The sequence below is a fragment of the Sphaerodactylus townsendi genome, linkage group LG05 (assembly GCF_021028975.2).
Source record: "Sphaerodactylus townsendi isolate TG3544 linkage group LG05, MPM_Stown_v2.3, whole genome shotgun sequence".
Taxonomy (NCBI): domain Eukaryota; kingdom Metazoa; phylum Chordata; class Lepidosauria; order Squamata; family Sphaerodactylidae; genus Sphaerodactylus; species Sphaerodactylus townsendi.
The window spans coordinates 46,832,384-46,844,814 of NC_059429.1; the positions used below are offsets into that span (position 1 = coordinate 46,832,384).

The 12,431-nt window shown below is 42.7% G+C and overlaps 1 protein-coding gene across 1 annotated transcript in view; it reads right to left on the reverse strand.

The window, feature by feature from the left end:
- Window positions 1-2,414: 2,414 nt before the first annotated feature.
- LOC125433178 (calcium-activated chloride channel regulator 1-like) overlaps window positions 2,415-12,431 on the reverse strand; it is a 41,355-nt gene continuing 31,338 nt past the window's right edge. The window contains exons 11-14 of the mRNA XM_048497608.1: window positions 12,011-12,284; window positions 10,938-11,102; window positions 9,245-9,487; window positions 2,415-3,144 (exon numbers count right to left, since the gene is read on the reverse strand). Of these exons, the coding sequence (XP_048353565.1) occupies window positions 2,552-3,144; window positions 9,245-9,487; window positions 10,938-11,102; window positions 12,011-12,284 (1,275 nt within the window). The 3' untranslated portion in view covers window positions 2,415-2,551. The remainder of the gene's footprint in view (window positions 3,145-9,244; window positions 9,488-10,937; window positions 11,103-12,010; window positions 12,285-12,431) is intronic.

The following is a 12,431-nucleotide window of genomic DNA, read 5'->3' on the forward strand; positions in this document are numbered from 1 at the left end:
TGAGAAAACTCAGCAATCAAGGAATAAGAGGGGAAGTCCTCCTATGGATTCAAACTGGTAGAGAAACAGGAAGCAAAGGGTGGGTGTAAATGGGAAGTTCTCACAATGGAGAGATGTTGGGAGTGGTGTCCCCCAAGGATCCATTTTGGGACCAGTGCTCTTTAACCTATTCATAAATGACCTGGAAGTAGGGGTAGGTAGCATGGTGGCCAAGTTTGCAGATGATACCAAATTATGTAGGCTCCACAAAATTATGTAGGCTCCACAAAATTATGTAGGCTCCGCAAAAGATAGTGAAAAGCTCCAAGCGGACCTTTGTAAATTAGGTGAGTGGGCTAAGAAATGGCAAATGCAGTTCAATTTGCAGAAGGTAAAGTGATGCACATAGGGGCAAAAAAATCCAAACTTCACAATACACGCTACAGGGGTCAGTGCTATCAGTCACAGACCAGGAAAGGGATTTGGGCGTCTTAGTTGATAGTTCCATGGGAATGTCAACTCAATGCATGGCAGCTGTGAAAAAGGCAAACTCTATGCTGGGGATGATTAGGAAAGGAATTGATAATAAAACTGCAAAGATTGTCATACCCTTATGTAAAGCAGTGGTGTGACTGCACTTGGAGCACTGTGTTCAGTTCTGGTCACCACATCTCAAAAAGGATATTGAGGAGATAGAAAAAGTTCAGAGAAGGGCAACGAGGATGATTGAGAGATTGGAGCACCTTCCTTATGAGAAGAGGCTGCAATGTTTGGGACTCTTTAGTTTGGAGAGGAGACATCTGAGGAGGATATGATTGAAGTCTATAAAATTATGCATGGGGTAGAAAATGTTGACAGAGAGACATTTTTCTCTTTCTCACAATACTAAAACCAGGGGACATACATTGAAAATGCTGGGGGGAAGAATTAGGACTAATAAAAGGAAACACTTCTTCACACAACGTGTGATTGGTGTTTGGAATATGCTGCCACAGGAGGTGGTGATGGCCACTAACCTGGATAGCTTTAAAAGGGACTTGGACAGATTTATGGAGGAGAAGTCAATGTATGGCTACCAATCTTGATCCTCTTTGATATGAGATTCCAAATGCCTTAGCAGACCAGGTGCTAGGGAGCAGCAGCAGCAGAAGGCCATTGCGTTCACATCCTGATTGTGAGCTCCCAAAGGCCACTGTGAGTAGCAGAGTGCTGGACTAGATGGACTCTGGTCTGATCCAGCAGGCTCGTTCCTATGTAGCCTGAAAGTGATAATGCACAGGTCTAGCTATTCACATATTAAGTAAGTGAAAGTTTTGGGATTTTGTGTTTTACAAAAATGAAATTTAAGCAAAAGGAAGTAAAACTTGCTTCCTCTCATACTTTATCTCTCTGCATTTTACAATTGGAAGTGTTTAATGAGGGGCTGCAAGAAAGATGCTGAAATGACTCCAGTACAACATGGCCCTTGTTATTTCTTTTAAAAAACAGACTCCCCCTCCCCCAGTCTAAATTAGTATCACACTGGTGAAGAAAAGTGGAGGAAAAATTCAACCCCCAGTCTTCATCTGACTGAGGTGCCCTTGAACATTTTAAACTGGGGTCCTGTCATTTGCAGGGAGAATCTCTTGGGTGTGGGGTGGCTACAGGCCTTGAGAATTTCATTCCAATTAGATGGGGAAATAGAAGGTTAAAACTAGTCTTCTGCATTTACTTGTCTAAAATAAAAAATATTCTTACATTTTTCTGAAATTTGGATTATAGGGGTAGTATTGCTGACATGTACAGTCCCAGTAGGATAGGACACACACACACAGACACACAAACACACAGACACACACACACACACACACAATTATAGCTGGAAATATGCTTCCCATTAAATTGGCATAAATTTTAGCCCGATACAATGATGCTAAACATGAAAACAACATCACATAACTTGAAAAACAATATTAATGGCCTAAATGAGCTGAACCCATATCTGTAGCAGTAATCCCACAGCATACACTTAAGATGTACCTTACAGATCTTGGTGTCACATGAGTGATCTGTACAGTTTTCAGAAAGAAAAATCAGACACCATTTCTGAATATTCAATGATCCTATTGATTCTTTGTTTAAAAGTGCGTAAGAGGGGAAAGGTACGTATGTGTGCCAAGATTTTCCAGATTGGGTCCAGCGCTGTTTGAGGGCAGGAGGGAGGTACATCCAGGAGCAGGAAGCGGGATGTCACTTGTATAGACAGTTTTGGGGTTGGCGAAGCCATACTTAATAAGTCAAAGAGTTGAAGCATAGTTCTGCAATGAGAAAGGGGTAAATCCCTCTCCTTGTTCATCCCCACTCCAGGCTGACAACTGTTACAGATGTAGGAAGCCCCAAGTCAAATAAATAATAATAATAACCCCAACAGAGATCATTCGAGGAATTTACAAGAATTGCAGTATCAGATTCAGATTTATTCATCAGAGAGAATTGCAGTAATTGAAGTTACCATGAGAAAATTCTGTGCATACCTTTTGTACATGGATGGTAGTATACTGCACAGAAACTTGAACACTTAGAAGTCAAGTTATTACATTACAGTTGCAGGATTTCTGTTTCGTCGTTTTTGTGCAACACAGACTGTTATACTTATAATAGCACAAATAACAACTACAGAAGCACATACTATGATCACTATAATGACAGTTGAATTTATAATATTGTCACTGTTTTCTTTATTAGAAGAAGTAAGAGAGGTGATTTCCATATTAATGGCCGTGGTGTGGGTGCTGGCTGGTGCAGAGGCCATGGTGTGGGTGCTGGCTGGTGCAGAGGCCATGGAGTGGGTGCTGGTTGGTGCAGAGGCCGTGGTGTGGGTGCTGGCTGGTGCAGAGGCCGTGGTGTAGGTGCTAATTGTACTAGGGAACATAGTAGGAAAAAGTATAACTGTTCTTGCTATATTGGATGCTTCCCCAACATTGTTGCTGTCATCAATGCCACGAATTGCAAAATAGATGTTGGTGCCATTTTCTTTTGTGAAGTTTGCAAGCTTAAATTGAAATAATTGTTTGACTCCAGCAAAATCAGTTGTCAGACCAGATGTGTTCACAGAATTGGCCATATCAAAGGCAGTATTTCTTAATTCCGAGGGATTTTTACTCGTTTTTATTTCATATCTTTCGGCTGTAAAATAAAAAGTAAATGGCACATAGGCATCAGAAACCTACTTTAAGTCAAGGACTAAATAATGATCAAATAATAGTCTCTTTCAGCGGTTATCAAATTTCCTGTCCTGAGGAAATGCTTCTCGTATTGGATTCCGTATAGTTGAAAGAATCCCGGCATGTTGCAATGGTCTCTGCAGCATGACTAGGACAGGGGTGGCCAACCTATGGCACTCCAGATGTTCATGGACTGCAATTCCCATCAGCCCCTGCCAGCATGGTCAATTGGTCATGCTGGCAGGGGCTGATGGGAATTGTAGTCCATGAACATCTGGAGTGCCATAGGTTCGCCACCACGGATCTAGGACATATTTGGTTCATTTGAATGTGAACCAAAGTTCTTGGTATATACTGTTATCCCACAGAAAAACTTAAAAATATACACTGAAACACATCCAACACATCCAATGCTTCCTACGGTTGCACAGTCCAGCAACAGAAAGACCAACATGAGGATCAAAACCCTCTTATATCAGATACAGGGTAGTACTCTCTTAGGATGTTGCAGAGATGTAATGATAGTGTAAATAAAAGTGGTCTTTGGCTATTTTTCTTATGTAGAAAGGGTAATATATTTATCTGATCAACCAACAAGGCTCTAACTCATATAATTCATATATAATGATTTTTTTAAAAAAAAATCAATAAATATACATTGAGGTTGTTCATGTGCAGCCCTGCCACAAGAAAATGAGCTTTCTACAGCTTTCTAGGAGACTAGGAGCATAGTGTAGTCCTGCTAAAACTACTGCCATTTATGCACTAACGACTCTCCACAATTCGCGTAGTATTTCTTTCTGAAGCTTTCCCCCTCCAGGGTGTCAGGAGATCAATTACCCACTTCCCTTTCCCTGGTTTTCTCTTCCCCACATCAGCTGTGGGATGGCAGTTACTCTCTGCAGAAGTTTCAGCATTGGATGTCATGGATTTCTGCCTAGCCCCCATGACGTTAATCATGGTTTTTTAAAAAAAAGATTTGAATGCAGTTGAATGAACGCATCTGCACAGCTTTTAAGCTACACGCCTGCATTGGTAGCTGGCACGTGTGCACAAGGAGAGCCAAGTAATTCCCCCTCCTCCCTCCTTTCTGGGCACAGGGAAAGGGCATCATGGGAGGGGAAAAGTGGGAGGGAGGAATAAAACGAACTCAAGGCATGCATGGTGCATTCAAGCAGGTTTGGATTCTGAGTGAATTGGAGGAAAAAGTCACAGTTTGCCTAAATCAGAAAGAGGCGTGCTTTTGCCCATCAAAAGCGTAGAGGCATTGGGACTGTTGTGTAAGTGAAAATCATGCCTGGATAATGTAGTAAACATGTTGCACAATTGAAAATCTGCCATGTGGAGAAGCCCTTTGCATGAAAGGACTGTGACACGGCTGGGAAGAGGGCTGCCATTCCTTCTGTTTTCTCCATGCCTTCACCCAGTGGCATAGTGCTCATGGGGACATGGGGTATCCCATGTCCCGGGTGCACACCATTTGATCATGTGGGCCGGCGTCCGGCAGCTCCCTCCATGCTGCTCAGGTGGGCACCATGGTTGCAGGCCAGCTCCTGCACTCCCCGGCCTCCCTACTGACAGGGAGGCTGGCTGCGGCTGCGGCACCCGCCTGAGCCGGCCGCCTGAACTGCCCGCTGCTGAACCCAGCTGGGCTGGGAGGTGGCAAATGGCTCAGGCAGGTGTCTGACACTGGCTCCTGCACTCTGTTGCCTCCCTGCTGACAGGGAGGCCAGCTGTGGCCATGACGGCCACCTGAGCCACCCGCCGCCGAGCCACGGTCACAGGATGGCTTCTGCCTAAGAGCCGGCCTCCCTGTCAGCAGGGAGGCTGGGGAGGCATGATCCAGCCTCAGGCAACTTGGGGGGATAGGGGTGGGGTGCCTAGAGCAGGGGTTTCCCCGGGTACCATTTTCCCCCAGTACACTCGAGAAGCTAAAAAACTAAAGTTTCAGAGTTCACAGAGTGGCAGAGGGAGAGGTACATGGCTACACAGAAGACCACTCAATGAACATCAGATACATGTAAGTGCAGTCCTGTTTCCAAACTTGCAGGATAAAGTTAACCTGTGTCTGAAAAATCCTAGGGGCTAATCCCAGACACGAATGCTTGTAAAAACCAGCAGATGATGCTGTGAATTAGAGGCTGTGATACAAGATATTTGAAGAAGTGAGCCAGGAGACCTAAAATCTCATATTAAAATAAGTGCTTTAAACTTTAAAGTCCCAGTGGACTTTTACTTAATTATTCACAATCTGTCTTTGGAGCTATTGAATCGCCTAAAATATACCACTGTGGCCAGTAGTTTTTGTCCTCCAGGGTAGCATTAAAAAAGAGTGTCGTATTCCCTGCAAAAGGGATTAGCAAATTAAAGGGATTACATTTCGTGGCCCAGACTAACAGTTTATCACCCTCACAATTCACAGAGTGCCATTTCACCTGCAGGCCATCGACAACATGAAAAATGGCCCCTGGTCAAGAATACATGTGCTAAAGGATTATAGCATGGGTCCTGACAGCAGAAAATTCAGCAACAGCTTCCTTACCTAGGGCCTTGTTTTGTGGGGCAACTGTTCTAAGCAGAGCATAGAAAACATGAGTGTGGAGCTTATTATTTATTCAACACTTTTCTCTTCAAATGTGGCCTCTAGGAGAGTGGGCATTCAAAGCTCTCAGATTCCATCCCAACAGTTTAACACTATTCTGCACTGGCTCTCACTGCAAATGGTATCATATGACCCCAGAGATAGGCTACATTAAGTCAAAATAAGTTCTCTCCCCCGAAGCAGCAATGAAGCAGAGAACTCTAGAGACAGACAGTATCAAGGAAGGAAGGAAGGAAGGAAGGAAGGAAGGAAGGAAGGAAGGAAGGAAGGAAGGAAGGAAGGAAGGAAGGAAGGAAGGAAGGAAGGAAGGAAGGAAGGAAGGAAGGAAGGAAGGAAGGAAGGAAGGAAGGAAGGAAGGAAGGAAGGAAGGAAGGAAGGAAGGAAGGAAGGAAGGAAGGAAGGAAGGAAGGAAGGGCAAAGTTTGCACAAATGTTCATAGGACAGGAAAAACTGTCTTTGAAATGGCTGTTGTAGGTTTTTTGAGCTGTTGAGCCATGGTCTGTTGGTTTTAACTCCTAATGTTTTGCCCACATTGGTGGCAAGCATCTTCAGAGACATGTCACAGTCAAATATGTGGAAAGAAAACATCTTATTGTGATATGCCTCTGAAGATGCCAGCCACCAATGTAGGCAAAATGTTAGGAGCTAAAGAAGAAGAAGAAGGAGGAGGAGGAGGAGGAGGAGGAGGAGGAGTTTGGATTTATATCCCCCCTTTCTCTCCTGTAGGAGACTCAAAGGGGCTTACAATCTCCTTGCTCTTCCCGCCTCACAACAAACACCCTGTGAGGTGGGTGGGGCTGAGAGAGCTCTGAAAAGCTGTGACTAGCCCAAGGTCACCCAGCTGGCATGTGTGGGAGTGTACAGGCTAATCTGAATTCCCCAGATAAGCCTCCACAACTCAAGCGGCAGAGCTGGGAATCAAACCCGGTTCGTCCAGATCAGAGTGCACCTGCTCTTAACCTCCTACGCCACGGCTGTTCTAATAGTGAACCTCTAATAGTGAACAGAGAAAGCTGAGGAGCCCTAAGATGTCTCATACTCAGTGTTTCCAAAGGCTACCATGGAAGCAAGAGGAGGGGCATGCTAGTTTGTTGTGCCCTAAAGAAGGCTGCAGAATGGCTCCAAATTTCCCAGAGGCAGCAATAGCATGTCTTCAAAACAAGTCCTTAGTGGCAACAGGCCCTTAGGATTAATCTTTAACAGGGCTCAGAGAGGCCACAGTAAATGGTAGGCCCCTAGAGGCTTCTGAGACCCTAAAGTGATTGGAGCCAACACAGGGTCAGAGAAAGGTAGAACTGAAGTTGATCTGTCTGAGTGTTAGCCTATAAAGTAGCCCTTGGTCGATTCCCCGTGAGGAAAATAAGCCTGGATTGGACTGGGTCCACAAAGAACAGTAACTTTTCATCCTGGTCTCTCCTTCCCCACCGCAGCCTGCGTCTGCGAAGAGGCTGAGTTAAAACTGGGATCAAAACATCCACCTCCTTTCCACGAGCCCAGGATCAGCTCTGCAGCTCTTTTGTTCCTAGTTCATAATTGGCTGTTGCTTTGGGGCAGGAAAGTGAATGAGCATTCCCTTCCCCCCCCCCCATAACAGCCATGTAGCTTTGTAGCCAAGAAAAGCACACAAAAAAGGCACATTCCAGTTTTTTCCTTTGCATTGTTGTAGCTTCATAGCCAAGAAGAACACATTAAAAAGGTACATTTCTGCTCTCCCTGAGTTATCTGTTCTGAGCATGCCCAGGCCACTGTGCTGTGATTCCCTGAATGACAGCTCGAATGGAGACTCAGGGTGGGAAAAATAATCCAGGATAACCCTAACGATTCCCCACAATACCAGCCTCATCCTGGGATCATCATAAAAGATCCTCCTGCCTGGCGATTTCTGAAAGGGATAAGGAGGCTATCATAGGGCCGGGCCGGGACAGAGCTGGTTTTGGCCCAGGAGCCATGGGGAGTTCTTCATTGAACCGGGATATCTACGGTGACAATCCCAGGATATTTCCCCCGTGGGGAATCGACCCTTAATAGAAAGCTCAGTGTACGGTGTTGACCTCAGAGCTGAGTTGAGGCAGTTTCAGATAGGCAAACCATGTCCTATGCCTAGCTAATGCTTTTCACAGAGAGCCAATGTGAATTACAAGGCGCTATTAGACTATAAACTCAAGAATCTCAGCCAAAGTAGTCCAAGGAGGTGGCAAAGTATCTTCAGTCAGAATGATAAACAGTCAAACCCTTTCAGAAAAAGTAGTTTTGAATCCAAGGCTCTATCAGACCTACACCTCCAGGTTTCCAAGTCCCTGGAAGGGGAAGTGTCATTCGTGAAACTAGCCCGTAGCCAAAGTCTTTCACAAATTCACATCATGCCTTTAGGGTAACCAGAGGACAGAAAGAGTAGGCAGGTCCATTATGTTACTGGCCTGGGAGATAATACATAGAGAATGGGCATTTATCAGCGTCCTTTTAAAGTCAGAGTCAGCATAATCCTGAATAGGTCTCTTTTGAGCCATAACAACAAAGTTAAAAACCACAAGCTTTTCTTATTTAAACGTAGTTTTATTCCTCACTACTATGACAATTGATGATTTCTTAAAAGCCTCAACCTCAGCTGAGCTGAGGAAACCTCAATGAGCTGAGGAAAAAACTGAGAACGGTAACAGAGGTCATCTCTCTGTGGCCGCAAAAAGGGAACTGAGGGAGTAGTGCCCCTCTTCCCACTCATGTCATGGTTTCAGCAGTAAAGCCAAAAGGGAAGGGAAAGCCAAGGAAAGGAGGGGCACTCCTAGTCTACTAGAAAGTCCTAGAAATCTTTTCTATAGCCAGATTGAGTGTGCACAGCCCCAGCGTGTGCCTGCACAGAAGCCACGATGATGACTACCGTCCCAGGCCCCACAATCCAAGAATCCTGTTCTTTAACAATATGGTTCAGATGCAATACTTCCTTTCAGCTCTGCCTTTACCAAGTCTAAAAATAGGTGGGCTTATGGAAAGACAGCTGAAGGAGGGAAGTGAGGTAGCTACAATCTTCTAGTCTAGGGAAAAGTGGCATGAGTCACAGGACAGGTTTGGGGGAATGGGGTGTCACAGTACTACAAACAGGTTAGATCCAAACAGGTTTTTCATTCAAGCTCAGCCAGTTCTCCAACCCCAATTGTTACAGGCCCTGTCTCACATGGCTTTTGTACATGGAAGTCTCAGAATCACAGGCATAGTGTTTTTGGTGGACAAAGAGGACACCCTATTCCCCTTTTCACCTGAAGTAAAGGTGGTTGATCCAACCCTATGTCATTGCCAGGTGTCATAATGGCCATGCCTACCTCCTTCACTGGATTCTGAAAGGTGGGAAACAAACAGAAATGGAGAAGGAGTTGCCCATATAGACTGATCTGCCCCAGGCCCCACAGTCCCTAGAAATTGTTCTGGTAACTCCTCAGAGTCCTCTACTTAAAGCAAAATTCCATACCTTTTCCAATATCATAGTCATTCCCAGGAGCTGTCCATGACAAAAGGAATTCATCATCTTCGAACTGTGCTTCAAGGTCAGTGATTTTACAGGGTGGAAAGATATCTGGAGGACTTGAAGTATTCGGAGGAACGTCTGTCATTGTAAAAGAACCTCCTGATGCAATTCTGCTGAAATTTCCTAGGTCTGGTTGGATTTCATCCTCACTAACTTCAGGTCTTGGTGTGTTCATATGTATTACATCTATCAAAAAAGGCCAAAAGAGATGTGTTTTAGTGTGTGATAATAAGTCTCCAAACTGTCTCTTTAATCAGATCACCTATTTTTGCTTTTGCACAGAAGTTCTCTGAAGATAATATGACGATTGTAATTGTTTCCCTTTTTAATCTGTAACTCTCTCTTCTTCTAACCCAGGTCTCTCACCTCCTATTAGCTTTACAGAGTTATTTTAATCAAGGTAGCTGTGTTTTTCTTTATCCTGCCATTCCTCCAAGGATCTCAAGGCAATGAGCACTATTCCACAAGCACTATAACAACCCAGTAAGATAGGTTAGGATGACAAAACGTAGGTGGCCGAAGCTCGCTTTATGGTGGTCTGAGAATTTGGAACCTAGACTCCTGATGCCCTCTAATTCCAAACCATACGAGCTCTGTGATAGTATTTGATAGTATCTGTCTGTTCCAATTCTCATCCCTATTCTTCACCTTGTATCTAGTCACTTGACAACTATTTGAGGATATTAAATTATCAGTTAAGATTATTATTCAGCTTGTTTTCTGTAAATTTTTGCTCTTCTATCCCTGGGTGACTCAGCAAATCTGCAGTCTATCACTGTCTGTGATCATGCCATTTCCTTCCTCAGATCTCTACTGTTCCTAAAACTTCCTAATTTGGGGGGGGGGGGTGTTTTTAATAATACAATGTTGTCCAGTCTTTAATGGATGACTTTTTAAGAATGTATGACTTGTCTCATCATTTGTAGAATCAATTATTGCAGCATGTCTGTTCAGTTTTCCTGCTTCTTCTCTCCAGTCCTAATATCTGATGTAAACCCTTTCACTCATCTAACTTTTTCACTTGTTGCTGGAATTGTTTATCTTTTTTGAATATTTGTTCACCTTGGCCACAGGAGATTTACTTTAGCCAGTTTCTCTCTTCTGCTGCCAATATCTAGTTCCCCCCCATCAAGATATTCCTGGAAGTCTACTATTCACCAGGAGCAGCATGTCAGGGGTGATTTGGAGCTGCAGTGGGAGGTGAGAAATTCATGCTCTGTGGATGAATATCCTTTCTGCCTGTGGACATTTCTGGTAGATCTATGCTTATAGCATGTCCTCAGTATAGACAAATATTTTCTCATTCACACATACACGCGTATATCAAGCTACATAGGAACATCTTCCATGTGGTGCTATTGTAGGCAGCCATGTTGTGGGTGCATGAATAGCACACTTTGTGAGCAGGTCTAATCATGTGTGTCCTTCTCATCAGATCAGCATCAGATATTGCTTATTTTGTAACACTTTTAGTTTGCCTATCCTGCTGTAATTTGGCAAAGCGAAGGCAACTTGAGTGGAAAGTTTATATCTCCATAGAAATATGCCCTTCATGTTTTGACTATCCTTAGGGTAAGATAACAAATTTATTTATATTTTACATAGACAACATAGGTATTTTACAATGTACTCTTACCATCTTCTACATATCCTGGTACATATAGAGCTTGATTGTATCTCTGGACATATCCGACAGCCTTGTCTGTCCCTTGGACATGAACTTTTACATTGTATCTTCCATTTCCATTGAAAGATGTGAAATATCTTGAGTAGATTCCATCAGACTTGCGAATATCAGCACCTTGGTACAGTAAATATTTATTTGATTATTTATGAATATCTTAACCTCTAGGCAGCTCACAATAAAGTTAAAATAATAAAACATAGCAATAAAAACATCATAAATAAAACAGTAGCAATAAAACATGATAAAATTAACCCCAACCCCCTCGCAGGCACATTAGGAATGAATGTCGACATTAAAAGTTTTGATGCTGGTTATTTAAAAGAACAATAGAATAATCTATTATCTATTTATATTTTCTGTGTATAGAGAAACTGTTTCTCTAGTTATATTTTCATAAATAAAATTTTTAATTCTGGGTGGTCATATGATTGATAACAAACAAATCTATTAATATACGTTAGTGTATTAATATAAGTGTATTTTGCTATTTGTTGCAATTATAACTACTAAAGCAGGTCTAGATAAAGCAGTGTGTTCCAACAAGTTAAATCTACATCAGCATGTGCTATGACCTGGCATGTTGGTACAAACCACATATTTATACTAGGCATTTTTCAAAACAATTCCAAAGACTTAAATTAACTTTAAGAACTAATGTATCTTATTCTGTCCCCCCCCCCCCCCACAGAGAATTAGATATTCAGGCAAATACTCAACATAAATATATTCATCACAATCAATAAATCAATAAATATTCAAAATAAAATATCAATGTTGTTTGTCTTTAATAATCCAACTCAAAAACAGCTATTTATAAGCTCATAAATATGGGCAATTGAGCCACCGGTTTAGGTTTCAGTTATAACACATGCAAAGAGCACTGCTACATGATTAGATTTGCAAAATTGGAGGACAGTACTGACAAAAAATGTCTTAAAATATGACAAACCATAAACAATCTGGGATGCATAAAGCAACATTTTAACCCATATGACGTGTTGAATACTTCAGAGTGTACTTACCTACACCAGAATCATGCAGTTGTAGCTCTACGGCGAGTCCAGATTGTGATTCAACAGTGGCTGTCACATTTGCATCGATAACAGGCAAGAAACCTTGACTCACTTCTGCATAAATGATCATTGGACTAGGGTACTTATTGGTATCCGTATTCAAATAGGGCTTCACGGTCACTGGGGGCACAGTCAAAGATGCAGCTCTAGTGGTCACTGTTATTGATAAGACTTGAGCTCCTCCTGTGTGTGTGTTCTGAATCTTATACTTCCAATCTCCCACCTGCAAATCAAAATGTTGCAGTCACATAGTCTCTAAAGTATTACTTTTATAAATTCAGCTTGTTTTCTTTGCTCAAGGATGTATTGAGTCAATGGGCATAGAAGGTGGTAATGCTGTTTAGGACTGCACTATAAATTTAATGAAATC